This window comes from Pelecanus crispus, chromosome 13 (genome assembly GCF_030463565.1).
Source record: "Pelecanus crispus isolate bPelCri1 chromosome 13, bPelCri1.pri, whole genome shotgun sequence".
In the NCBI taxonomy this organism is placed as follows: Eukaryota; Metazoa; Chordata; class Aves; order Pelecaniformes; family Pelecanidae; genus Pelecanus; species Pelecanus crispus.
In genome coordinates, this window is record NC_134655.1 from 16,073,080 (window position 1) to 16,100,911 (window position 27,832).

Here is a 27,832-nt window from a genome sequence, read left to right on the forward strand (position 1 = left end):
AACTGCAAGGAACATGATTTAATATCAACCTTCTTATATTAAACAGGATTACCTTTAAAAAGTACTGTTACGTATTTACTAGTTTACCATGAACAAACGCTTTTTGGTTTCTTTTTTCGTGTGTATGTGAAGGTACCGTATTATTTTATAAAACTGACTCAAGTCATTTGCCCTGTCTTTAGAAATGTGCATATATTTCAGAAGAGGTTCCGAATGTCTTCCTTGTTAAAAAAAGGCATGGAGAGACACTGAGCAATGATGCCGGCATCGCTCATGGCTGGTGGCCCAGCAGCAGCAGCAGCAGGACCAGGGCGACGGCAGCGGCAGGGCCGGGGTGGGGGGCCACGCTCCCAGAGTCACTGCTGGGGGCCGCGGCACCGTCTTTGCTTTGCTGATTCAGAAGCTGCTTGTTTGCAGAGGTGTCGTCCATATCCAGGTCATACGCCAGCTCTGAAAGCAGAAGGAGAGAGGTGGTTAATAACAGGTGGTGCGTGCCGGCATCCCAACTCACGGCACATCCAGCCCCCACCAGCACCGGGGTCCCCGGGGCAGCCCGTGCCGGCAGCCAGGGACAGCTGGGTCTGAGTGCGGTTGAAGGCATCGTGGCAGGGGTGGATGGGCCAGAAGAGCTTAGCAAACATCTTGTCAGTCCTGCACCCAGCCCCGGTCCCAGTGCACCTCCCAGTACCCTACACCAAACCTTATACTTGGAAAGACCAAAAAATCACAACTATAAGGTGCCCCAGTAAGAAAACAAAACAGATAAGGGGATCTGGCTTACTGGAGACCTACTCCCAAAGAAAATCACCTGAACTTCAGAGCGGGTGTTTAGCAATGCAAATCGTGCCTGCTCCCCAGACACCGCAAAGATGCGTGCAGGAGTGAGGAAATCCAGGCGAGCACAAATAGTCTGCCCAAACCCAGAGGCAGCGCAAGGCCTTGCTCACCAAATACCTTCTGGTCCAAGGACCTGAGGAGCTCTGCATTTCTGCATTACTGCAGTCTTACATAAGTGTGTGCAAAATATGCTCCTTACAGCACTTTCAACACATCCATCCCAACCCCTGTCCACCTCATCAAAGCGCTGGAGAGCGAGGAATCTAAATGGATCACGCACCCCAGGCATGCTGGTATTGCAACATGGGGACTTTGAGATGAAGCACATGGGAGCTCCAACCCAAGAAAATGTCCAGTATAAAAGTTTTGATAGTCCTGGCAGAGCAGCATGACATTAATGGGGGAAAACCTTGTGGCAACCCGTCACTGGATGAAAAGGACCTGCTGAGCAGTAGGTCACAGTTGCCCTTGTCTCCCTAGGACAGGGAGGAATAAAAAAGTCCAAATAGACAATGCAGAAAGGCAAGAAACCAGCAATTCTCAGGGCCGAGAACAAAAAGGAAAATGTGTTTTGAGATGCCATTAGCCAGATCCACCTGGGGTGTTTGTACCTGCTGAGCATCTGGACTGAGAGGGTGCACCCATGCTTGACTCAAGGCGATGGGTCCCTCGCTCCCCTTCTCATGCTGCTGCCATCTCCTTCTGGGGTCCAGGTTTCTCGCCCGGATGGGAATCAGTTAAGCCTGTTCGTCTCATCCCCAGAGCCTGGCCTTTGGAAGTGGAGGAAGCTGGTGGTTTTCATCAGAAGGGACCCTGGCTCAAGCCTTTCACAATCCCTCATGGATCACCAGCATACTGACGGATCTGGATCATCCCACCCCACCCCTGAGAAAGAATCCAAGAGGCTGAATAAACACTCCAGCTAAAAAACACCGCATCAATCCAACGAGCACCACTGCCAAGGCAAACAGGCAGTATTTCTCAATAAAAAATACCCAAACACGGCAAAACAAAAGCGTAATGATGTTAGCACGACAAGTGAGTCAGCCCAGGCCATCAAAGAGGGTCAGAAATGGCTGAACAGGAGCAGATATCCACACGCACAAAGGGCCAGGTGCAAGCAAAACCCGCCTGGTAAACTAACTTCTCCAGGAGATTCCCACAGATACTGGGATTCCTCTTCTCCACAACTTCCCTGCTTTTCTTCTTACGAGTACAGATACGCTGCTGTCCTCCAGAGCTGCACACCTGCAGGCAGAGCAGGAAAAGGTGCCACCACGAAAGGGATGCGCCGGGAGGCTGCCCCTGCCCGTCCCCTGCTGCTTTCCAAGCACAGAAAGAAAAAGCCTCTCTGGCACGAGGGATGATGCTCAGGCTTCGGGGCAGTTTGGGAGCAGCCTGGCTGCACCATCTTATTTTCCCAAGCTCATTTCTGCAGAATGAGTGAAGGGATTTGAGTTGATAAAATCACCGCAGATTATTTTGCAATCGGTCATTTTACACAAGACTCCTCAGCTGGTACAACGTCCCGTCAGGGCAACGATGGCCTGCCCTGGTGTGTTTTGGAAGGTGTTTCCACACACCTCAAAGACTCCTAAAACCTAAAAGGTGCCCCATGGGGTCACAGTACCATCAGGCACCTGCGTGCTTCCAGACCAGCGATCTGCAGCCGATCAGCAGAGCTTTTGGGGCAGAATATTCTCTTATTGGACATCCTAGCAAAACTAAAAAAATCCACGGGAACTGAGTAACTACTCTTGCCTTCAGTTTAGAAAAGAAATTTGAAACCAGAGTGTTTCAGCAAGGTCCTTAAAGCACAAAGGGTTTTGACGTTCCCGTTTAAAGTCTCTTTCTGCGATGTTGTAATTTGTGAGATGCGAGATCCTGCGCGGTTCACAATGCAGCAGCTGAATCGTGTTGGAAACGCTTAGCCAAAGCATACCAAAATGATCATTTCAGACATATTCTTTTACACGGGAAATTTTCAAATTCTGGGATTTCACCTGAACTTGAGTAAGGGTAATTTTTTACATCACGGCATTTCACCCAAATGGGAATGGCAATTCGCCCATTCATCCTCTTTGACCAAATTAAAGAGAAGGGAACAGAAACCCTCTTGTCATCACAGATTTGAGAGCTGTTTTCCTAGCCTTGTTAAACTGCTTCAGAAGTTTAGTGCACGGGTGTGCTGTTTGTTTTCACTGTTCCTTCCATTGTTTCCTTCTCTGGGCTTATTTGTGCCCAATTGTATTTTTAGGCTTGATGGATTTAGCCATACATCTTTTATTTTGTATTAATAATGGATCTGTAACTCTTGCAAATCCCTTTCACTTAACTTCTACTGACCTTTGGTACATAGGAGGAAAGGAAAATAAAAAGCATTAGCCTCTAGCAGACCAGAGGCAGCTGATAACTAGGTCCAGGCAATAATAATGTTAAAAATTATTATTATTAATAATAATAATTCAAACCCAGGAATCCAATTAGCAAATGTTCCTAAGCAGGTACTTCTTGAGAAAGCTTCATTACAGTTTCCAGCCTTCGTTAGGATCCCTGGTTAGTCCAGGTCACCGCCGCATCCCCGCACCTCGTGCTCCCGCAGCCGCCGGGAGAGAAGGAGCCCCGGCACCAGGGATGGAGCTGCAGGATCACTGGTGGGGTAACAGAAACTAACCCACCACAGGCGCCATTTTGGTCACTTCTGCCCAAATCTCTGCCTTTACGCTGCAAAATAACCCGAGGGAAGCTACTCCCCTGCCTCCCCACTCCCCAGCCATCTTCTGCATTAATCATCTCCACTGCCCCAGCTGTGACCACCCACTTAATTTGCAACAGTTTCTGCTACAAAGTGGCCCTTTGGCCTGCAAAAGCTTTTTTTTTTTTGGGGGTGGGGGGTGGTGGGAAGTAGAAAAATCTGTTTCTGTTTATAATCAGTCAGAGTCCAGAGGGTATTACCAACAATCTGCACTAATTACGTATTCAATCTTCACTCATTTTGGCCCCTCTTGTCCTCTGGGCTGCGGATTAGATAATCCCCTTAAAATAATAGTCAATCATTAGCTCCGCTTTTCTTTTTTTTCCTGCATGCAAGTCGAGCGAGCGTGCCGTGCTGTTTCCCGGACTCCTTATGCAGCTGGTGAAAGGTCTCCAGCCGAACACAAGCCGGTCCCTCCGGAAGCATCTTTTGTAACAAAAGCCCCTCTAACACAAAGCTGCTGCGCTTTGCTCCCAGGACGGCAAAAGCTTCAATGGTCTTGCAGCATGGATGACAAAACCTGCCTACAACACGCACCGTCCGCACCTGCAAAATGAAGCGTCGGTATTTTGCTGTGCATTAGGACTAGAATTAGGCATACCAACCCTGCGCAAGCTTATCGGGCAGGAATCTTTAAAAAGCTCTTCTTGCTGAACCACGCTAGCTTTGGAGACGGCTACAAAAGACGGCTGAAGCGGGAGGTGATTGGTTTTGAGTTGGTACAGTAAGTCCCACAGCAGCTGGCACAGAAGCCAGGAGGATGAGTACTGGCACGCAGGCAGCGTTACGGCAGGCGTTCCTGTGCCAAATCCACCGCTGCCTACCGAACACCCCTTTTCACCCCTAAAAGGGTAACACAGTCTTAAGCAATGAACTGATAGGAAATGCCGCTCCAGCAAATGACCTCCAAGAGGATGGTGCCCGGCTCCCGTGGGCTGGCTCGGCTGCTGCCCAGAGCCCGGAGCCAGGGAATGTCATCTCGCAGGCAGGCATCTGGGCTGCCCGCCCACCAAGCCTGCCCTGGCAGATGGCTCCAACGATGGACCTAATATAGTAACAGTCATAATTGATGGCCATGCATGACAACCACTTCATGGTGTCACTTGATAGCTCTGCTGGTGCCCCGTGCAGCGGCAACGGGTGCGAAGGCGATCCCCCCACAGGCAAAACCATTGTGCCTAACGCAGCATGTTCACCAAACGAGGCTGCCGAGTGGGCCAAAGCACTTGCGGGGATGTGGCGATGGCCCTTGTTTGCAAACGATGGAAACTCTGTGGTGTGAAGGGACTAGGGAATGGATCATGACCATGTGTTTCCAATAAGTGCAAAACACATTGAGTAGAAACGTCAGAGACAAGTAGGGCAGCTTAGCAAGCTCCTGCAGCTCTCGTGGTCAGTTGGGAACATCTGCCTGTGCATGTCCTTCAGGATTTGTCTAGGAAAGCACATGCTACCATCGCCAATGAAAATTACAATCTCTGGGGTGCACTGCTTTATTTAATTTTTTTAGGCAGCAAGCCTCATCAGTGTGGGGCACAGGTTGCCAATAGTTGCAGTAGACTCTGGCTGTCTCCAAAGCAAGACTAGATTCCTTAAAGGGAAAGCCATTTGAGTCAAGCCCAAGCTGTTGACTCATTACAAGGCAAAGCATAAGAGCCTGTAATCCCACAGATCAGACTGCCTGACCCCGGCTCCCAACTCTCTCCATCTCTACAGCACCAACCACTTCACTCTCACAGGTGTTTGCACCTGAAACCTAGAAGAACAGTCCAATTTCATCCCAAACTCTTCCTGTTGGAACACGAAAAGCTCTGTTCACCTCAGCCTCCAGCTACCTGGCTTTCTCATGCAAACAGCTCATACTACAAATGCACCTCTGCATCCACAAAGACAATGTTTGAACCCATTCATGGAGTTACACAGCCATGACTGCATGGAGAGAGCTGGGATCCCCAACCCTCTTTTTCTCCAAAACACCTTAAACTCTTCCAAACGCCTAGCCAAGCAGTTTCATCTCACCAGGGAGGTTTTGCCCTCTGGCTTATTACCACTAAAATCCTGGAGCACCAACAGGTTTGCCAGTTGTCTTCTTGCGCAACAAGCTGCAAGAGCCCAGCCATAGGCGCGGGCTGCTGCGCCAGCGCATAATTAAAGCACTGAGCCGGGGCTGGCCACAATGCTTGTGTTGGCATGGTTGCGAGATCACCGAGATGGATGCGCAGCATGTGCATGGTCTTGTGCCTCTGCTTTTCCACCTCCTCCGCAGCAATTTAGGAGGTGCGGCTCTTGGCAATACGGATTTGGAAAAAAAAGAAGAAAAAAATCCAGCTCAACACCATCCCGCTGCTGTTGGCAACGCGGCCAAGGGAGCCTGGAGCGGCTCAGCAGTGAGCGGTAAAACTGACTTCCTGGGCAGAAACCCAAGGGAATTGGGTTTGGGATTGCTGATTTGCAAACCAAGACTTTTCCCCCACTCACCTCTTCAACACGTCCCGGCTGCCAGTGTGCTGCTGACGGCCCATAGCCTGCAGCATGTGTTCGCAAGTGACCCAAAGACCGCAGGCACCACCACAAAACCAGCACCGATTTGGGGGAGGTTCCCCCAGGATTGAAGCAATCTGGAGGGCAGCAACCAGGTTGATTTGCGGGGACCAAGTCATCCAGCATGGAGAGGTGAGGAAGCTCCAGCTCAGCCCCACACCAGGGGGTGCAACCAGGTGCTGCTCGGCGTACATAAGCAATCGGCCATAAGCTCTGCGAGGCAGCCAGTACGGACACCCCAGCTCCCCAACCTCCAGCACTACCACAAAAGTCTGTCCACAGATGTCCTCAAGCTTTCAGTGGAGCAAAGGGACAAAACACCCCCAAAAACCCAACACATCACATGGCACAGGCAGAGGGGCTGCACCATGACACCAAATCAAGTGACTACTCCTCCACCCCACCTTGGCCAGAGGCTGGTGGTGAGAAAGGGCTATCATTTATGACCTGGGCCTATGTTTACTTTGAAAGCATACTCATTAAATTCCTCTTTGCTCCTTGGTGTGCTGTAGATTTACCCTGAAGAGAATCTGGCGTCTGCAATTGCATTAATCATTTTTCCTTTGGCAGCAAGTGAAAGAGTTTCTGAACTGTACTCGCAGAGCAGAGCCACAAAAACGTGTTTAGCAAAATGCACTCATGTAATCTATTAAAAATTAACAAATCTCATTAGCATTATTAATTGGAAGTGCCGGAGTCCTTGTACTTTGATGATGAAGCAGCATGCCCCGGTCTGATATCCAGCTGTACTGTCCAGAAAAAGAGCTGCTACCTAAAGGAACTAGGAGACAACTGAAAAATAGGGCGCTAAACATGGACAGCCAAAAGCATCTACAAAGGCAGGAGTCAAGAAAGAAAAAGAGCAAAAGCTGGAAACAGAAGAGTATGAATGGAAGTGAAGTGATTTATGAACCAGCAATATAAGACTGGGTCAAGCAATGTTCCTTCAGATCCCCCATGTATCTCAGCCCACCCAGACGTGGAGTCACCCTTTCCCTCTTTGGAGACCTTCAAGGTCTAAACCCACAAAGCAATCCCTTCTGGTCACTGCTGTCACCTGAGACATCTCAGGACAGTCTTGATTTTGGGAGGTAACATTCCCAGTGACAATAAAGCAAAAAGAAAAGCTTCAGATTTCCTCTAATGACCAAAAACATCATCACACCAAACTGAAATTTTGTCCTTCATCTTTGCTCCCCCAAAAGCTCTTTCCTACAGCATGACCAGGACAGGCAGCTCTTGCTTGGTACCTGCTGGCCTTCAACTCTCCAAGCTCAGGACATTTAGTGACATTCATGTACTAGCAAGACCCGCCAAGACACAGTCCCTAAGGGGAACGGCAATGGTCCCTGCCTTCCAGATGCCAGCTGCTAAAAGCAGCCCTCAAGGCAGAAGGATGTTTCTCAATGCTTGATCAGAAAACCCATGGTGGTGTTACGGCACCCAGAAACATCTGACGTCTTCCTTTGTGACTCACTGCTTGTGGAAACCAGACCTGAATGGGCCCCAGGCCTTGGAGACCGGGATTCGTGGCATTCATGCTCCGAGTAGGCAACCAGAAACGTACCTCCTCAATCAGAAGGGACCAGGACTTTGTGCAATGTCTATGCTTAGTCAAAAACCCCTGGACATCCGTCATTCCCTTATTCTGGTAAGGAAAAGACAAATCAAAGCTGGGTGGTGTTTTGCTCCTTGAGCACTCACATAAAGAAAGCACCTGAGCAGCGCTCCCAGCCCGGGGATCAAACTGACAGAGACTCCACCAGGCTACAACTCATGACGCCAAGGGAACTGTCTGGAGTGAGATTTTGGGTCATAACCCAAGAATTTGGGTTGGCTGTGGACATACCTGCTCAGCCCACAGACAGAGCTGTCAGGTAGGCTTCAGGCATGGCGGATCACACACATCTGCTCAGCCTGCCCCCACTCCTGGAGAAACTGCCCGAGGTTTTGTGCTTTTACACTGCCCGAGATCACCGACGTGGATGGAGAGCAAGCTCCCCCTGATCATGCTGGGGAAACGTTTGCAGAGCACGGGTTGAGGTGAGACCCCTGGCCAAGGGAAGGGAGCCGAGAGCCTACAGCACTGCCCAGCTTTTTTAATTGCGTTAAGCTGCTAAAATAAATAAATAAATAAAACCCTGGCTCTGCATTAGAACAACATTAAAGTGACTTCAGCCTATAAAACTGGGGTAATGCAGGAGGCCCTGGGAAACATCACCATACCCGACTTTCCCACTTTATATAGAAAAAGAAGGGTTGGGTTCCTAGGCTGGAACTTTTAAACAGCTTCAGGTCATGTTCCCCACGCTGTGTGCTGGAAGGAGCCCCGGGAACAGCCACTGTAGTCTGAAACCAGGACCTGGCTTTGCACTGCCTTCTGCATGGCTGCAGAGAAAGACACAAATTAAACCCAGCTGCTTACAGGGCGCACATAACATCTGATGCAAAACCAGGGCTGATTCCTGCTTCCTGCCTCCCTCCCGGACTGAGAGCAAACCCCCGTCCCAAAGCATCACTGGAACGACAGCACCAAAAGATAGAGCTGGACAGTGGCAGCAGCTCGGACAGGAAACCTGGTGTCATCCCAGCTGAGCACCAGGACACCACGGCTGCAGTGCTTGGGCTGTGCCGGATCCATCTCATCACACTTGCTCTTTCCTGGGGGCTAAGGGGCTCCCCGTCATGCTTGGGGACCCACGGCTGGGACCTCGTCAAACCAGTGCTTGTGGCTGGGGCCATGGTGGAGCTCAAGGAGACTACCTTGGCCCTCCCTACCCCAAGAGGAAGGAGCAAGGGAGGGAGGTGCTTGGCCCCAGGCTCCTACCCAGCACGTCCCTCGGTCACTTTGTACATGCAGCCATGGAGGGTACCGGGGACAGGGCCGCGCAGCTCAGGTGGCAGCATCCCAATTTGCTCTGGGGACACATCCATCGGCACAGTGAGCAGGTATCGGCCGAGCAGTGAAACAAGGAGATGACAACACGTGAGGACTCCGAGGTCCAAGTCCATGAATGCCTCCCTTTCTGTCCTATCTGTAGCACTCACAGCTCAGTCTCAGGAATGTCACAATCACAGTGGAAAATCAAAATAAAAAGGCTACGTAATCCAGTTTGTAAATCCCTTGAAAAATACAAAATCCTCTCTAAAACGGATTACAGAGATTAGAGATAAAAGTTTCCTGGAAATCAAGAATTGCATTTCAGCCTCCCTCCTCTCCCACCCTCCTAGAAGAGGGAAAAGAGATGTGCTCATGCCCTGCACCACCCCACCACACTCCATCACCCCAGCCTCGGGGAGCAACAGCAGCTCCCTCCAGCCCCTGGAAACAACCCGGCTGTTTCTACCTGATTTTGCCCTGAACGCTATTTTGGGGCATTATCTGCTGCATTTACCTGAGCCTCTGGGCAACATGCGTCAGTGGTAGGAAATCTGCCTGCATCAGGGAAAGGAGATGCCTGCCAGCCTCCTGCATGTTTTTTGGTCCATCCCTTTTCCAAACAGGCTCCGCAGGACCTCTGCAATGTGCTGCCGCGGTTTCGTGAGCTGCAGGAGCTGCCCCCAGCCCTGCGGGTCCCCAGCAGGAAAACATCCTCTTAAAGCAGGGTGGTCTTCTGAAAATCAAGATGTTTCACTTGGCTGTGCCAACAGTGACAATGTTATCAACGGGAGAAAGGCCAAACACCAATGTGCCAATTATATAAAAACATTTAGCATCCATGCCATTATTATTCTCATAGATTAAAATCAGCATTTTGTTTAATGTTTTGACTCAAGTATCCACAGTCAATGGTGGCAGGACGATTTTATGTTGGGAATTTTTATTTTGTGAGAGTTTTTGGGCTTTCATTGTTATTTGGAACAAACAAAAAAAAACAAACCAAAAAAACCCAATTGCAGTATTAGCATTCCCGGCAGAGCACGCATTCAAGTTCCTGACCCGTTATTGCTCAAGGACTTCTGCAGCTGCAGATGCCTGTTTGGAGCTACAGTTAGGTCACTTTGAATGATGCTCATAGAATAAGGATCAAAACATTTACAGCTTGATCAAAAGGACATTTTATGAACATTGCAGCCCGAGTTAAGTGCTGATGTGAGTACTTACGTTCACCCTTACATTAGCTCAGCTCAGTTCCAATAAAATTAACACCCTTTTAAATAACGCACTCAATTTTTATTTATTTCATGTTTTTGTGCCTTATGGCTGTGAAAACATATCCTCAAAACCCTTCCATCACTCTGGGAACGTCTAGTTGTGTTAGGATGTGGAAATCAACTTCTTCTCCAGAGGAATAAGGGCAGTTGCTGCTTTGTATTGTTGCTCCACCTGCTCTAACCTGAATTTATCCACCAAAGGTTGGGGTTTTTTTCCCCACAAAAGAGGGTAACACAGTCAGACTCTTTCTTTTCCCAGCAGGAATTACTACCTGTAAATAAACAACTTAAAACCGATCTACAAGCACCAGCAGCATCAATGCTCCTTTGAAAAGAGACAACAGAAAAAACAAAGCAGGGAAAAATCCAGTCCCTTTTCTGCATTTCACTTGCACATTAGAGGCAAAATTAACTTACCAGTCCAGGACAGGGGACGTCTTATTGGCGCAATACAGCCAGTTAACTGTTCTTTAGAGATATTCATCTCAAAAGCCAGAACAGAAAGAGCATTTTCTCCCCTTTTATTTATTTATCTTTTTTTGTGCCAACTCACCTTAGCTGAAAAGCACATTGAGATTGTAATTATGGGAAGGCCTCATCTAGTAGATTTGTAAACTCAGCTATCGGCTTGAATTACTGGAATTAGCAAGGCTAATTTAATGTCACTGTTCAAAATAGCTCAGATTTGGAATTTCTTAATGGCCTTAGGAGAAGGAGTCTTTATGCATACTGCAATCTAGGCTTCATTCTTAGACTAAATTCCTTCTCATAGATTTTGTGAATGCCCTGTTTTGTAGCCAACACAAACTCTGTCCAGTAAAATAATGTAAGGACTCAGAATGAAAAGAGATTAGCTGTTCCCTGCTCCTGTTATTTTAAAGCAGAAATAACTTTGGCTTCTACTGATTCATAGACAAAGCTTGAAATGCAAAGCATGCTCAACTCCAGATTCAGCATGAAAAGGACCTTAAAATATTCCCGAGTGCAAGTAATGGACTTATTAGAGGGATGAAAAGAGGCACTTTTCACAGAATCCCAAGCTCTTTAGTCCTGTCATATCAATAAACTTGCTTAAGAAATTCATTCTATTTACACTTCTTTCTCTTCCAAATATCCTGCCTGACTCCTATGAAATACAACATTTACGCTTTTAAAGCGTTAATTTATTTCTCTTAACGCTCGGTGGCAAGTAGTGTAAAATGTCTGCAGATCACCCAAAGCGTGAGCGGGTGCGACGGCGTCAGGACGGCGTGTGACAGGGAACAATTCCGTACAACACGCAGTTTTACACCTGACAGTTGATAAATGAGGAGGTAATTTTAAAGACTTGGTTAAAAGCATCTTCTTTAAATAATGACAGTTGATTGTGCTGGAACTCAACGTACCTGCAATCTGTTCTCCTCCCTTATAACACCCACAAAAACAATGTTGATAGTGAGGAAAAAAAAAGCTATGGATATCTATGTCTATACATAGATATCAGGAAGGAAATCTGCCTGACTGTCCTTAAGCTACCAAAATATACCCATTTTTTTTTTTACCCAGTTTGCTTAGTCTTTGCAGGATGGTTTAATCTAAAACCAACACTAAACAACTAGTGGCGATTTTCCCTCTTTGTTTGAAGAAATGGCTGAAAAACAAACGTATTTCAGGAACAAATTACAAAAACCTGCATAGAAACACCAGGAAAGCAGATGGAGATGTCCCCTATTTTAAGGAGCAAGGGGAGATTTTTCCTCCACTCGGCTCCATGTCCCCATGACAATTTGCACCGGTTGGGGAGCGTTGTAGCATGGAGGGGACAGAAGATGTGTTGGGCTACATCTGCCCATGGCCCTCCTCAAGACAGCCCCGGCAGAGACCAAATATCCCCAAAACACCGCGATACCACGAGTGGCCATGCTGGGATGGCCGCGCACGGCACACAGTACCAGCCAGTGATGATCTTCACAGACCCAGCCATGCGGTTTTGCTCTGGAAAGGCAAAGCACAGCGGTTGCACGCTGCCTTTCACCCAAGGGTCTCAAAGCACACTGCAGGCATTAATTACACCCTCTGCTTTGCAGAGATAATTAAGCACTGAAGCCTCGTGGTTCCCAAGAGCCAAGCGCAAGCCTCCATTCACTAATGGCTACAACTGAGCCAAGGTTGCAATGAAGCTTCACGAGCACTGACGGGCGAGCTGGGAAAAGCACCTCTGAGTGCCCCGAGACACTCTGCAGCGGCAGCCTCCTCCTCCTGGGATGCTTTTAATTCCTCCAGACACGTCCCGGCAAGTCCTCCTGTGAAGGTTTTGCTCTGAAAACACTCTTTATGGCAAGGCACAGAAACCAGAGAGACACCGAAGAGCAGGGAGGGTGAGGAGCAGTCCTGTCCCACAGCCATCTTTCAGTGCACCTGCTCAGCCCCTATTTCTAAGGACACCCCAGCAGGTCCCTGATGCCAGCGGGTCATTTTTTGTAATGATGAACTTGCAGCCCTGATGAGACATCCCATGTCTGCCCACCAAGAAGCAACAGAAGCTTCTCAAATCATCCTTGTTGCTTCCTCGTGTGCCACTGGCTGCTAGGCTGCATGTCACCCCTCCCTGGGTGGGACAGGCTGCAGAAGACCACCTGGCTGCCTTTTTCTGCTCATCCTCCCAACCCGTCCAGCTGTGAGAGACATCCCCAGCAGCTCTGCCAGCAGAGCCATGGGAAGGCACCCTGACATGCACGGGTGCTTTGAGATGCTCCAGAAACCACCCTCACTGCAGCATTTGCAGAGCTGGCATCCTTCACTGGGTCAAACCCACACGCATTGCATGGGACTTGTGCGGTCCCAGTCACTCCAGAGGCGTTCCATGATGCTCTAGCAAAGCCACGGGGAGAGGCAGGAGCTGGAGCCACAATGCTGCGGTCACCTGTCTGGATGACTTTGCGACTTCTCAGAAGTTGGTCAAGCCATTTGCCCCGGGCATAGGTACCAAGCAATGATGGATTTAGACGAGCAGCCTGCTGACCCCCAAACATCCACCATCACTGTTTCTTTAGCAACAAACAACTGGATGAAATAGGTGATAAGTGCATTAAAAAAATATGATACCTGGGCAGCAGACAGCTGGAAGGCAAAGGGGGATTGCCAGCCCCTGCAGCTAACAAAAAGTGCTGGCTGTGCTGCAGCTGCAGCCTGGGAAACCCATTAAGACCACATGGGGTGTCAAATTGTATGTAACATGAGTGCCGGGCTTGCAGGCACTGTGTGACGGCAGCCCCGCAACGGAGCCGGGCGGAAAGGCGGAAAGTGGGTCCAAAGAGGCCAGAGATGACACGAGTTTCTCAGCACATGCCTGCCTTCGCCTCCCAAAAACTGGGAGGAGCAGGGGGACCGGCACAGCCCTGCACAGCGCCCCGAGGAAATGCAGAGCCACGTGGGTTTACACATGGGTTTGCATGGCCCGGGAAAACCTGAGCTGCAGATCAAGGCAGAGGCAGAGAAAGCACCTCCCAGCCCCAGGTGTGGGATGCAGCGGGGGAGATGCCCAGAGAAGGATCCCTTGGAGCAGGGCTCGCTACAGGGGCTGCATCTATTCGCTTTGCTTTAGGGTTAGCGCAGTCCTGCAGCTGTCCGGTACCCCAGTGTAGGTTTCAATGGGATGGAAGTGATTTAGGAACCTCCAGGCAATCCCATACAGTGGTCCTGGTTACCCCATATCCTACATAACAGGAGCTGGTTAAGTATTTTTACAGACAGGTTTTTGCTCCTTAATGTATGCAACTGGTCAGGGTTAGCCTTACTGCAATTAGCAACTGAAATCACTCTCAAGCCCCTTGTTTCCCAACTCAAGCACAGCAGTTCTTTTCATTCAACATGTAGAAATACCTCCTTGCTATGTCCTTATTTTATCTTTTTGTTGGTACACAGAACCATTTTTCTTTTTTCCACATTTTCTAATGAGTTCTGGCGGTGGGAAGTTGTTTGTAAATCACACAAGTATTTGTTTTACTGGAAACATCTGCTTTAACACATTTGTCTTGAAAAAACATTTTTTTTAAACAAAGGTATTAAGCTGCAATGTAAATTGGGCACATCTGTTTATGAGTCACTGCAATAGCGCTGCTTCCAATGCACCAGATCACATGGATCTCCAGGGGCCTGATCCAGCAGAAATTGGAAACTTACAGCTCACTCTGCTCCCTTTTCCGGCACTGCTTTTCCAAGAGTATTGCTGCCTGATTTAATAAATTAAGGCCACTAAATAAGAAAGACCTATTTAGCATCTGCTAATAGCATTAAGTGTCTGGCCCAGCAGATACTTAAGTATCAGCAAGATACTTAAACCGGTGCCCCACTCCATGTGCACCCGAGGACTGAGTTCACTGGAATTATTTGTGCGTGGGGGACACTTGGAGCTGGGTCTCCAGGCTGCACCAGACCTACCTCTGCCCAGGGTGCCATACAACCACTGCTGCCTTCAGCCGCTCAGTGCTGCCATTAAAAACATTCAGAGAAGCAAAATGGAAGGAAAGATATCAGCTGAACCTCCAAGATCAAAACCTGACCCACCAGTTGGTATTCGTTCACTGGAAATACAAGGGTCAACAGATCTTGGGCAGTGGTCTGGGACCCAGGAGAAACCATTCAGCTTCATTTTCTGGAGTGGCTGGAGAGCATCCCCCAATGCTTCTGGGTTAAATAAAGCAAATGGCGGGTGGGAAGGGGGCATCAAAAAGCATAAGGAGATGCCTGGAGAGGGCACATTCAGGACCTCCATCCCCACAAGAGCTGCAAGACCCAAATTGCCCCAGACACACGCACACCGCCTCACCAGGGCAAAGCTTTCTGACTGCCACCAAAGCTCACAGCCGGGCAGGAATTTCCCACCAGAGCCCGGGGGGGAACACGGCACATGCAAAGCCTTCGCTCCCTGCACCGGGCTGCAGCGTCTCCCCCAGCACAGCCAGCTCATCCGGGACGAACGCCTCCCCCAAAAGCACCAGGGTACCGCTGTGACCCCCCCATACCTGATATCTGCCATTGGCCCCACATTTGGAAAAACTGCTCCATGGGCAAAAGCACCCACGGACAGATCACACAGCAGCCGCAGGGAGGTGGCCACACACAGCACGTGTTGGCTGCATGATGCTGGGCACACCTTATAGAAGCACAGAACGGTTTGGGTTGGAAGGGACCTTACAGATCATCTAAGTTCCAACCCCTCTGCCATGGGCAGGGACACCTTCCACCAGACCAGGGTGCGCAAAGCCTCATCCAGCCTGGCCTTGAACACTTGCAGGGATGGGGCATCCACAACTTCTCTGGGCAACCTGTTCCAGTGTCTTACCACCCTCACAGTAAAGAATTTCTTCCTAATACCTAAACTAAATCCACCCTCTTTCAGTTTAAAACCATTACCCCTCGACCTATCACTACACTCCCTGATAAAGAGTCCCTCCCCATCTTCCCTGTAGGCCCCCTTTAGGTACCGGCAGGCTGCTGTAAGGTGTCCCCAGAGCCTTCTCTTCTCTAGGCTAAACAACCCCAACTCCCTCAGCTTGTCCTCATACGGGAGGTGCTCCAGCCCCCGACCATCTTCGTGGCCCTCCTCTGGACCTTGAGCCTCTTTTAATCTTTGCAAAGGCAGAAATAAAGCTACAAGTGCCAGGAAGGGCAATCGAAGGTGACAGCACATCAGATGCTCCCTGCCAACAGACTCCGGAGCACAGGTGTCTAATTTTGCCCTTAGAGGAGAGCGGTTTGGGTGTAAATGCATTCCTTCACATTCTCTGTGCTTGCCTTAGCAGATGATTTATGTGGACAAGAGAAGAGATATTGCAGGCTGTGTTCTGTGATGACTTTGGGGAGCACACAACTTTTTTTTTTTATTATTTACTTTTTACTGGAATGATCTACACAGAACCAGAACAGGACGAGTGAACGTACTGAAGCTGCAGAGCCGCCGGAGGAGAGTTATCAGGGAGGCAGAGGATATTACTCAGACTCTGATAATAACCACCGGCTCCCACCTGCCAACTGCAGTCTGCATAACACAAAAAAGTCCAAAAACAGGCTGCAGCAGATGTCTGCCTCCCCGTGCAGGAAGCGTCTCCAGTATCCATGGGACACAAGCAACTCCAAAATAGCTTTGCATCCAACAATTTTACAGAGACTCAAGATACTGAATTAAAACAGGAAGGGGGCGGGGGGGGAGAAAAGAAGAGATGTGTATCACATTGCAGTTATAATTTACATTTTAGAAATCCTGCCGGGACTCCTGTGCTGGACTGAGACGGTGACAGATGCCCTGGCAGTCTGTCCGGCTGCCAAATCCGCTGCAGCCAGGGAGGTCCCACAGCAGCCAGCGGTACCTGCCACCACAACACATACGTCCCCACACATCGTGGCGTGTAACCACCAAGGGAGCAGCCAGCCAAGGGACGCAGCAGCATCCTGGGCACACAGCAGTGCACAGGGTCCTTCAGCATCCAGCAAAGACTCAGCACCAAGGCAGCGCTTCGCGCACCGGCTCCCGGCTGCTCGGACACGGGACATGCAGAAAGGGCCCTCGGAGGAAGGAAGGTGTGGGAAAGGAAAGGTGCTGCTGGCAGGCGACGTCCTCGGGCCAGGTTTGCATTCAAGATCCGCGCTGGGCGCAGTCTCCCGCAGGAGGGAAGGGCAGAGCATCATCCCAGGTCCCGCGGGAAGCAAAGAGCAAAGGAAAAGCAGGAACAGACAGCAAGATGTTGTCGAGGGCCCCAAATACCATTGAAGACATTTTCTGAAACAACAGAAGCTGGTCAAAACGCCAGATTTCCATTCCCACAGAAAACGGGGAATGTGCTACTGCTCCAAAGCAGAACAAAGGCATAACACAGCCAAATTTTCTGTTGTTTTTTTTTTTTTTAAAAAAAGGCAAGTTGACATACCACACCAACAAAGTCCAATCAATTCATTTGGATTTCATTTTTTTCTGTGGTAACATAATCTCAAGCAGACTTCTAGACAAGGAGCCGCTCTGAAGTGAAAGCTGACAGCATTACCTTGCGGTATGGGCAAGCAGGCTGTTGCTGCATTTCCCTGCTGCAGGAGCAGAGAAAGATGTTTCAATTTATTTCCAAAACAAAAAAATCCCATCCAAAACCCCAGCATGCTTCATTGCATCCCAGTTCCAGCACAGCGGCATTTTCCAACACAAAGTCTTCCCATCAGAAAGTTTCCGACCTGCCCTAAAAACAGCATGCAGGGAGGTTAAATTTTGGGGTCAAGCCGCTTTTGCCCCAAGTGAGATGCACCATAGACTCAGAAAAGCTGGCAAGGCCGGTGAACTTCAGAAGCACTTGGCTGTCTGAAATTGTTGTCTGAAACTGTTGATATGGAAGAAAGCCTTCTAGGCTCTCCTTAGAGGCACGAAAGCCCTGGAAACCCCTGGGGCCGGGGATGGATGGCAAAGGCAGAGCACAGCCAGCCTGCCAGCAGCCACCATGCAGGAAGCAGGACACCTCTCCTCCAGTTCACAGGTCATCCATCCCAGACAGGCGAGGGGTCGGGGATCTGCTGGAGGTCCACCTGGGAATCGGGGCAACCAGCACTCGGACAGACGCACTTGGTTCAGTTCATGTTATTCCTGGTTTCGGTCCTGGCAGATGTGCGCGCACAGGTCACACCTAATGCACAACAGTCAAAGACAGCTTCGTCCTGACAGATGATGAATCCCCCGTTTCTGGAGCACACAGAGCAGCGTTGACTCGGTAACCGATTGTGTCCTGGTAATGCACCGACTGATGAGTGATTTGCAGCCCAGACCCAAACACACGCTATTTTCACTTGCAAAGCAAGGGGTTGGGAGAAGAGGGAAAGAAATGTGGATTAAAAACAATGAGTCCTGAGAGATTTCTCTGGAGGAGCATCCCTTTCCCTCTTTCTGATCTCTTTTTGGCAACGACTAAAAAGACAGGCTGCTTTCTGGGCAGGTCTCTGTTTCCTTCTGCTGGATACCATCAGCCACCACTGCCAGGCTCCAGGATCAGGCCCGTGCACGAACCCAGCATGGTCTCTCCATTGATTTAATTTTGAGAACCTCATCTCAGGCAATGCCTTTTCCTCCACCCAGGCTACAACCCATGACTTTCCAGGAAGCATCACCATTTGGAAAGATCCAGACATCTTCCAGATACTTAACTCACACCTTCATTTAGTCAGGCTTGATTAGTTCATAGATACATATACTTATATTTATGGAAAGATGTAAAAACTACTTTTTAAGAATGCAATGCTCCCATCTGCAGCAAGTAAGAACCTGCCGGATCCCAGGTAAGGAGATGGCTGCCATGTAGGCTCTCACTCAACCACATCCAAGTAAACACCAGCTCCCCAGAGCCCTTGGTTACTGCCATAATGCAACACTGCTACCCACACTGCTAGGTCATCGCCACAACATCCTATGTAGAAACACATTTGTTCAAATTTGAAGAGGGGAGCCGAGAGGTCAGGATTTTTAAGTCAGTCTGGAGAATTTCAGCATTTCCCATATTCTTCCCTTTAAGGCTCAAGAGTGCTCTGAAAGTTGTACCTGAAAGTTTTCCAGTAAGTGGTGGCTTCCATGGTCCACCTGAAACATCATCTGTTCTCTTGGACATCTCCCCCAGTGCAAGATGATGGACAGCAATGCAGCAGCCACAGCTGAGAGCCCAGGACCCTCTCCTAGACCCTTTCAATGAGACAGGGCCACCTGGCCCAGTGTTAATTTTGTCTCCAGTTATTCACATAGTTGTATTTCCCCAAGGCGCTTTCTGGGCAGACACATGTCAAGCTCTTCCTGAGCCAAGCTGTGTTTAATAGTCCTTGATGGACCTTAGTTCCATGAATTTGTCTTCTTGTGACTTTGACTCCATGTAACCTCTGGGTGTCCCTGCTGCATGACGTTCCTCCTGTTCAATCCTTGCCATTGCCTGTAGCCAAATCCCCAACATCACGGCACTGTGTGCCAAAGGATCTCAGTCTTGCTGACCCCAGCCTTGCATTTGGCTGGTGGCTGTGGTTGCTGAGTACCACCAAGCAGTACCTCAGCTATTGTGCTGACCTGTGTCTGCTCCCCTTCAGCGGTGCCCAGGTAAAATCACCTGAAGTATAAGCAGACGTGACAAATTGCAGCACGATCCCAAGGACCATGAGCTAATATGGGCTCTCAGTACCCACCCATCTTCACTCTGCATCAGGGCTAAAGACAACGCAGTGAGGTACACTGATCCAGCAGCCCACAAGGAAGGAATCTCAGCTGAACCAGCCTGTCCTGGACCGCAGAGGAGTGGAAACGCTGCCAGGAGTGAAGGCAGCCCTTCTTCATGCAGGGTGCATCCCCCATTTTCTGAGACCAGGAGCCACGGCAGCCATGGGGCAAGAGAGAAATGGTCCAGCCCCGTGCCCACAGGACACCTCCAGGATGTTTTGCAGCCGAGTGCCAGCACACCAACATGAGTGCTGGGCACACGCATCAGCTGGCATGGCTGAGACACGCTCTGGGGCCAGAGCCCTCTCCTGCGACGCTGAGCAGGGCTGCGCCCTACAGCCTCATTTATTACATCCCCATAAGCGCTCTTATCAGCTTACCTGCAGTAAGGCATTAGTAAAAGCCAAGCCACTCATGAAAGGGGCACCCTCTCCTATGTGAAAAGTCAATCAACACGTTATATTGTTATCAGGCTCACAGACAAACCTCTCTTTGTAGGACAAACTGCGCAGATACCATGCCCTGACTATCAGCATAAGGTTATCTTGTCAGTCCATTAGCAAGTAGCACCTGGTCTGCTTCTGTCTGAAATATTCCTTTATTGTCGTCCCTTAAAAAGAAATCCAGTTAAACTATTTTGTCTCTCCGCAACGAAAAACGGCACAAAAAGGAAAGCAAGTTCATATCCGAGTCAGGAACTGTGTTTCCCAGCTTCGGAAGAATTCACGTGTTTTCAGCCACAGAAAAACAGATTCATCATCCTTTAAAGATAAATATGACTATCACTATTGCAACTGGGCAGATTTTTGCATACTTGAAATTGTTTTGATGCGTTCAGTCATGTAAAATGCTGCACTCGGTAACAATTTAAAGATACATTAGCTCCTAAATTACACTGTTGAAAAATATCACCTTAGACGCTCTGGCATAATACAAGCTGTTATTCAAACTTGCAACCCGAATAGAGGGTAAACCTTTTGCCAGCAGACTGGCATTATAAACATCTGGGACTGCTAAGCAATCACAGATTCACAAAAGTTTTTGTGCATTTGTACAGTGTAAGAGCAGAAGCTTCATCTCATCTGACCTTCAGTATTTCTCCAACCCTTCAGCCTCACCTTATACTGAGCCCAAGAACCAACCTCATCTGTGCTGATCTGGGCTTCCCAAAGAAGGATTTAGGCCAACATCTGCTCACATTGGGAATGTGGTGTATGTGATTTATGGATATGAGGATATCAGGGATTTACATGCTCTCCACTGATCCTGCTTTAAAAAACCTGGTACATCATTCTTAGCTTTGGGTCAGAATGGACCAAGGCAGTGGAAATCAGATCCTAAAAATACCAGATACAAATTGCTCAGATGGACTTGCATCTGCGACCTGTAAGCACAACACTGAAAAGTTTAAAAAATTTTTAAAATAATAATAAAAAAAAGGAAACCAGAAAAATAGGAGCATGGGATTAATACATCCAGTAGATTTACTTGCTGATTTCATAGATGTTTTTGCACGTATGTAGCTTTTCTCAAAGTGCAAACTTATTCTGGTAGATGAATTCCTAGTTCTTCAGTTGTGGACTTACTGTTTCTTTGGAGGAAATCACAGCACAAAAGTTACAAGAACCCTTCAAAATGTATCCATTATGTACAATGTGAGGCCTGGAAGAGTCACCGCAGCACAAACAGCCAGCTGAAGGATGCTACAAACAAGCCCATCTCTGAAAGCCACCAATAATTTTCCCAGTCTGTCAATTAAAAAAAAAAAATCATTTTTGCTGACGTCAAAGGTGAATTAATGAACTTGCCACTCAATTAGAGCTTCAGCCAACTGCTACATGTGACTCCCTCTCCACCTTCTAGCTTGTATTTGGACAGTGACAAAGAATTCTTGACATCCAACCAAATCTTCATTAAAAGGAGAAATTTCAACAAACACAAACACTTGAAACTGAAAAGCAATAATCAAGCTATTGCACTGTTTTAGTTGGTATGATTCCAGCTCTTCCATCAGGATAATCTAGCTGACATTTGGCCTTGTCATTTTTTCACCCTGGGACAGGATGAATGTCTTGTAGAACAGTATGCTTCTGCTATCCTTGCTTCAGTCAAGCATTCAACAGCACCCTCTTTGGAAAAAAAACAAAAAAAAAGAAAAAAAAAGTTGCTGCTACAAACGTTATAGTTAAAAGTCCTAAAGCTTTCAGCAAAATAGAAAAAAACAGCAGAAGGATGCTGCGTCAAACTGACATGGCTCACCCCACTGCGTGAGCCAAGGACAGGGCACCTCTGCTGAAGGCTGAGCAGAGCCACGTACAACAAATATTGATATTGTACGCATGATATTTTTCAGTAGGACAATCAAGCCTGCAGGCTGTACAGCGGGAAGGCACAACAGCCCCATGCTGTCAGCAAAATCCACACAGATGGGGACATTTTCCACCCGCGGAAGGAGTATTTCAGAAGTCAATCAGCTATTTGCAAACGTCTTTCTCAGCAGACAGGTGAACATCCCAAGACCCAGCACTAAATGGAGCAGAGCGGTATCAGCAGATACTGGCTGCTCCGATACGGGCACCCTGAAGGCATTTGCAGGGAAGCAATCACCATGATAAGGGATGGGAAGACACAATCGTGTAAATATTTTAACTACTGTTAGTCTGCCTCCCAGCACAAGCACGGAGTGAGCCTGGCAGACATCTGAGCACTCCCAGGTTGGGAGCATCCCCTTTTCCAGCACGAATACCTACTTCTAAGGAAACTTTCCCACAGAAATCAGGAGGGCTGCACCCAAAGCGACCCTGCCTGGCCTCCCGTGCTGCCACGCACAGCCACCGCCGCGGCCGGGAAACCCGCCAGTACCCGCTTACTCCCCAAAACGAACAGCCTTTTGCACCCCATGAAAAAGGAATTCAAATGTCATCGTAGCAGCAGCATCTCCTGTTCCCTGCCACAACGGGGCAGGGTGGAAGGAACTCGGATTCACGACACCTCCAGAAACAAACCTGAGAGAAAACAGGGTGATGAGAGGAAGGTTACCAAAGGCTGAGTTGCAGGAATGACATCTCAGCACTGAGACCTCTAAAATGTGGAATGGTTTACTGGGACATTTAGAGATGTTTAAAAGCAGAATAGGATAAAAGTTGCAACTCATGGGGGTTCAGAGCACCTTCCAAAAAACACAGTGCGAGGCAGAAAACAGCGGGGTCCTGCTCCGTGCCCACATGGGGCATGGCCACACAAACACGGCAGCCCCTTCTCTCCGGGAAGGTGGCTGCCACGGACATCACCCGCTGCGCAACGTGCCTATATTCCCCTTTGGAAGCAACAACTCCTTTGTAACATGTGTAGAGGTGTTACCAACAAAGGGCTTTTCCACCCAGGAAGAGACCATGCTCAGCCAGCCCAGGCGGCGGTGTTCAAGCCTGCAGTTTGACACAAGCTCTTGAAACAACCCTGCCGAGGGGATAAACCAGTGGCAAAGCAAGTCAGAAGCTATTAAAGAGTTACAGATCTGGGTAAATCAAGGGATACACTGTGCTGATCTTGACTTTCATCCAGCGCCTGGGCACAGCATGGATTGCTGGAAACCCGCACAGAGGTCCAGCCTGCCCGACTGGTCTGGCAGCACGGGGCGGCAGCCGGAGCAGCAAACGGGCAGGGCGCAGGAAAACTCCGGGCTTCCCCAGGGGCTCGAACAACAAACTCTCCCTTAGAAATAACCAAGGGAGAGCAGAAAGGCAAAACTAACTGCAGGTTATGCAGCAGGAACAGCCAGGCAAGGGAGTTGTTTTACACACGCAAATTTGCAGAGCCATCTTTATATATCTTTATTGCACACGTCTATCCTTACATATCTCATGGGATGAGGCCAACTTCCCTTCCCAGGACAAACTATTTCTACTTAATTCTGCCAAATCCATCTGTTCCCAAGACAACTTTTGTTACTGCCTAACACAGACATTTTGTAAGGGTAAATCTTCCCCTCATCCTCCTAGTCCCCACCCCCCAGTTGCTGGATCGCTCAGAACGTTCCCCGGGTGATGTTCCGGCCACTAAAAGGGATTTTTTCCTCCTGGCAAAGCTTGTGAGATGCCTGGGGGCACAGCATCCCCACACAGATGAGCTGGACCACGCCACCTTTGCAAACCCCTCCAAAAGCGCCTGCTAAAGCCACCCGCCTGGTGCAGGAGTCTCTCCAGCACCCATGTTTTATTTTCAGGCTTCCTGGCAATGAGCTCGTCGGTTATAAGTGGCATCACGAGCGAGAACGCCGGAGGTGAGCTAATTAGTGGGCGGCTGTCTGGAGAGGCAGCGAAGCGCCAGCCACCCCGGGCTCTGTTTGCTTTGGGTGCCCGATGTAGGATGCCGATCCCAGCGGTGCGCGAGCGCGTGTTTGCGTTGTGCAGCCTGGAAGACATTTACACTGACTCGTAATTTGGGGGAAAATACTGTAATTTATCTGCAGGCATGATTTGCCATTGGTGTGGCATAAATATATGTGTGTGTATGTACACAGCTCTATTTTTAGAGCTGCATGGCCGGGGTGCCGGCTCCACAGTTACTCCATTGACAAACAGGATGAGCTCTTCTCTGAGCTGGGAGGTTTTCAGTCCTCCCCCTTATTGTAAACATTATCTGCCTTCAAAATCCTTAATGTGTTGCAGATGTGACAAACAATAAAAGACCTATCATAAAAAAAAGCCTGCCATCTCCGTGTTTCCCACTGGGGCAACATAATAATGAATTTATTAGCATATAGCGCTCACCAACATATGTTTATAGTCACTCACAAACTTTTGACTTGACAGTTTACAAGTATGTTTAAATCATTAAAGTTTAAGTTGACTGTCCAGTTATTACAGGCTCATTATAAATAGGAAACAAAGGTTACATTTTATACAACAGGCGATAAATCAAAACTAGTCTGTATTCGAGACTGACTTTTTTTTTTTTTTTCCCTTTTGCTGGATTTTTGTCTTCACGCTTTCAAGACATTCTGAGGGGACATCTCGGTGAGGCCAGCACTGAGCAGCTGTTTGCTGTTAGCTGGCAGGACCAGCAGCACCCACGCCGGTGAGCAGGCGAAACTCTGACTGCATCCAAGAGATGCAAAGACCTCGGAGGTGGAAAACTCTGCCGATGTTTTCACTCAACCGCCAGCCAAACCCAGTGCCAGTCCCAGGCACCCACCTCTCCTCCTCCTCAAGGCATTGCCAAGTCCATCTGCAAGGCTTGGGAAACGCTCCGTAAGGGAGGAGTTCTCCACTGCCATCACAGGGCCAAGGAAATTTCCTCCTAAGCTGAACAAAGCCTCTAAGAAAAGGAATGCAAAGCACCCAAGCCGCGTTCCCCGACTGCAAACCTGAGAGTCAGCAGAGGCACTGAAAAACCCTCGAAGGGGGTTTTGGGTTTGACCACTGTGCTACGACACAGACCCGGCCCCCCCCGGCCATCCAGCCACGTTCCTGCCTTAACACTGCAAAGCATCCAGCAAGGATAAAACCAGGGAGTCAGCAACTCAACCCCAGCCACTCCCAGTCCTTTCTGCCTCTATTACAGGGTAACCACCTTGGGAAGGAGAGAGATAAAGCCACACTAAATGTAGAAGTTCATTTTGTAAACTATTTCCAGATTTCAAAGCCTGGCATCATTTCAAATCGGCATGCTAACCTAAAATTTAGAATTTGTGGAGGGGGGGGGCGGAATGTGGAACGGTTTCTGGTCCCTTTTATTTCGTGCTATGTACATGTGATATGATATGATGGAAAAAATTAATTGAAAAATACCCTTTCAAAGTAAAAAGAAATATCATTCTCAAAAATGTTGAAAGTGAGTATTTCCACACCATCAGCAACTTTTCCTGGGCTTGCTTCCAACATAAAACTTGAACAGAGTCACAGTTTATATCCAATACCAACCAAATAAGATTCTGTCACTGTCAGATCAGCTTTGCCTTTCTGCTCTAAAGCAAAATACAAAAAAAGAGCATTATGGCATGGGCAAGTGAGAAAGCACCAGAAAGTCTCCCTGCCCACTGTGATGGCACAGCTTGTGTCTTCCGCGACCAGTCGGTGCCTAAAAGCTGTGTTGGACAAACCTCATTCTCTCAGCAACCTGAAGGACTTAACCTGCCATGAACACAATGCCCCAAAGCCACTGCTGCTTTAAAGTTAATATTTATCTATCCTGTAGCAAAGGCAGCAGCAAACAACCTCCAGCGGAGTAGCACAGGGAGGACAAGTCCTCTTTTCCTATTACATGTTCACGTACCGCAGTGACAAGAGAGGTCTAAATTGCTAGACAGGCAGGTTGTCAGGGAGATCGATACAGTGATTGAACTAGCCTAGAGAGGCAGAAAAAGGCAGAAAGGATTATATACCTGGCTTCAGAGATCACTGATGATATTATGGGGAAGGCTATAAGAGGAAATTAGAAACACATTAAAAATAGAATAAAGGTGTGACACGAAGATCACAGAAAATGAAACACGTATCTCTGCTCTCGACTCAGGACGATGAGGATCACCTGTATTTCCTTAACGTACACTTTGATATTTAGTTCTTGCATGAAATAAAGTACTTTTTATCCTTCTCTGAATTCTGTATTTCTCTTTCAGACCTGGATCAGAGGACGTAAAAAGCCTTTTCTTTCCCTTACCCAATATTTGAATATATGTATTTTATGTATTTTACATAATGTGTCAATAATCTTTGATATGAAACTGGCATTTAATATTTCAGCTCTCACTTCATTAAGGACATTTTAATTATCCCAGACCAATGGAAGGGTATCTATAAACATCTGTGCTTCGTTTAAGAGCCCAAATTTGCCTCTTAAACTTCAAAGCTGTAAAGCTGATTTTATCCAGGTTCAGTTGTCTGGTCTCTCGAAGAGCACTGCACAGCACTGGAACCAGCAGTAATTGGCCCAAGCCTCCAGCCCGCAGAGCCATGTCCAGCGGACACCACCCATCCACGACGGACGCAGCCTCAAACACCCTGGTCTTGCTCGTGCGAGCAAAACGGATGCTGCTGCTGAGCTCCATGGAGCCAGGAGGATGACAGTGGATAGTGGGTTGGGGAGAAGGCACACAACAACAGCGTGCATGACTGCCCAAGTCACAAACCGGTCCTTCACCTTCTCCTCCTGATGGGTGACCACGAACTACCGCATTAATAATGTAGCCTCGAAGCAGTAGGAGTGCCTCATGGCCATTTTCAAAGCAACCAAAGACATGACTGGTACTGGCAAGCAATGCAATTTTAGGCTCCTGAGTACCTAAATCACATCTGCAAAATGAGCCTGAGCTATTTGTAAAAAATTACCACAGGCCCCCTAAACCCTAGATCAGAAATAACCATAATTTGCTGCAGTCAAACAATCTTTACTGACTTTCTGATGTCCTCCAGAAAGCAGAAAAGCTCATCTGTAAGCTCATGAGCATGGGCAGCAGCAGGAAGGAGAGAAGAGGGCAACTCTGGGACCTACGGCAGGTTTGCAACCTGTCTCAAACCCTCTCCCAGAAGTTGCCCTCAAAGGGGGCAAAAGTTGCCCTCAACCCATGCAAAACTGACCTGGAAAAGCAGTGCATTACTTCTCCAGCTGCTGTCCCTGCTGGCACCGAGGCCAGCTGGCACAATGCTGGGCATCGACAGCCTCTGGGCCGTGGCTGTGGAGAGCATCGGTGGTGCTTGCAGCAAGTGGACCTGAGCAGACCCCAGAGAGCAGCTCCCCACACCACCACCAAGAGCCACAACCCCCAGAGGGGGGGACCGCCATCCCCATCACCTGCTAAGAACCGGAGCTGGTTCCTCACTCGCAGCTCTCCATCCCCGGAGCCTCCGCCACAGTCATCTTCATCATCGCAGTCCCCGCTCTCCTCCTCCTCCTCTGGGGTCTTGCCTGGAGCTTTTCGCCGGGGCAAAGCCATCCCTTTGAGCAGCTGAAAGACACAAGGTGCCACAGTCATTCAACAGCTTCCCTCCTGCCTCTTCATCCTGCGCTCGCAGGGGGACTGGGTGACAAGAGGGGGACACAGATCAGTGGAGGCAGGACGGTGGGGCAGGACCCCATCACACTCTTCATGCCAAAGCACTGACGAGCTCAGGTTCATTCACGGACAAAGCTGCACACAAAATCTCAATGGAAGAAACAAAAGGAGGAGGAAAAACCACACTGAGTAACTCTGCCCTTCGGCTTCTCTCTGGCGAGCATCGCATGAGCTGGAGCATGTCTACCAGCCCTGCGAGACCCCAGAGCCACCCAAGCTCAGGATATGGCTGCAAAAACACATGTCCAGAGTTAGGCCAGACAGGGCAAAAACCAGCAGCAAGAAG

At 48.8% G+C, this 27,832-nt stretch overlaps 1 protein-coding gene across 1 annotated transcript in view; it reads right to left on the reverse strand.

Moving 5' to 3' along the window:
- Positions 1–271: 271 nt before the first annotated feature.
- GPC3 (glypican 3) overlaps positions 272–27,832 on the reverse strand; it is a 153,198-nt gene continuing 125,637 nt past the window's right edge. The window contains exons 7-8 of the mRNA XM_075720799.1: positions 27,285–27,438; positions 272–450 (exon numbers count right to left, since the gene is read on the reverse strand). Coding sequence (XP_075576914.1) covers positions 272–450; positions 27,285–27,438 — 333 coding nt within the window. The remainder of the gene's footprint in view (positions 451–27,284; positions 27,439–27,832) is intronic.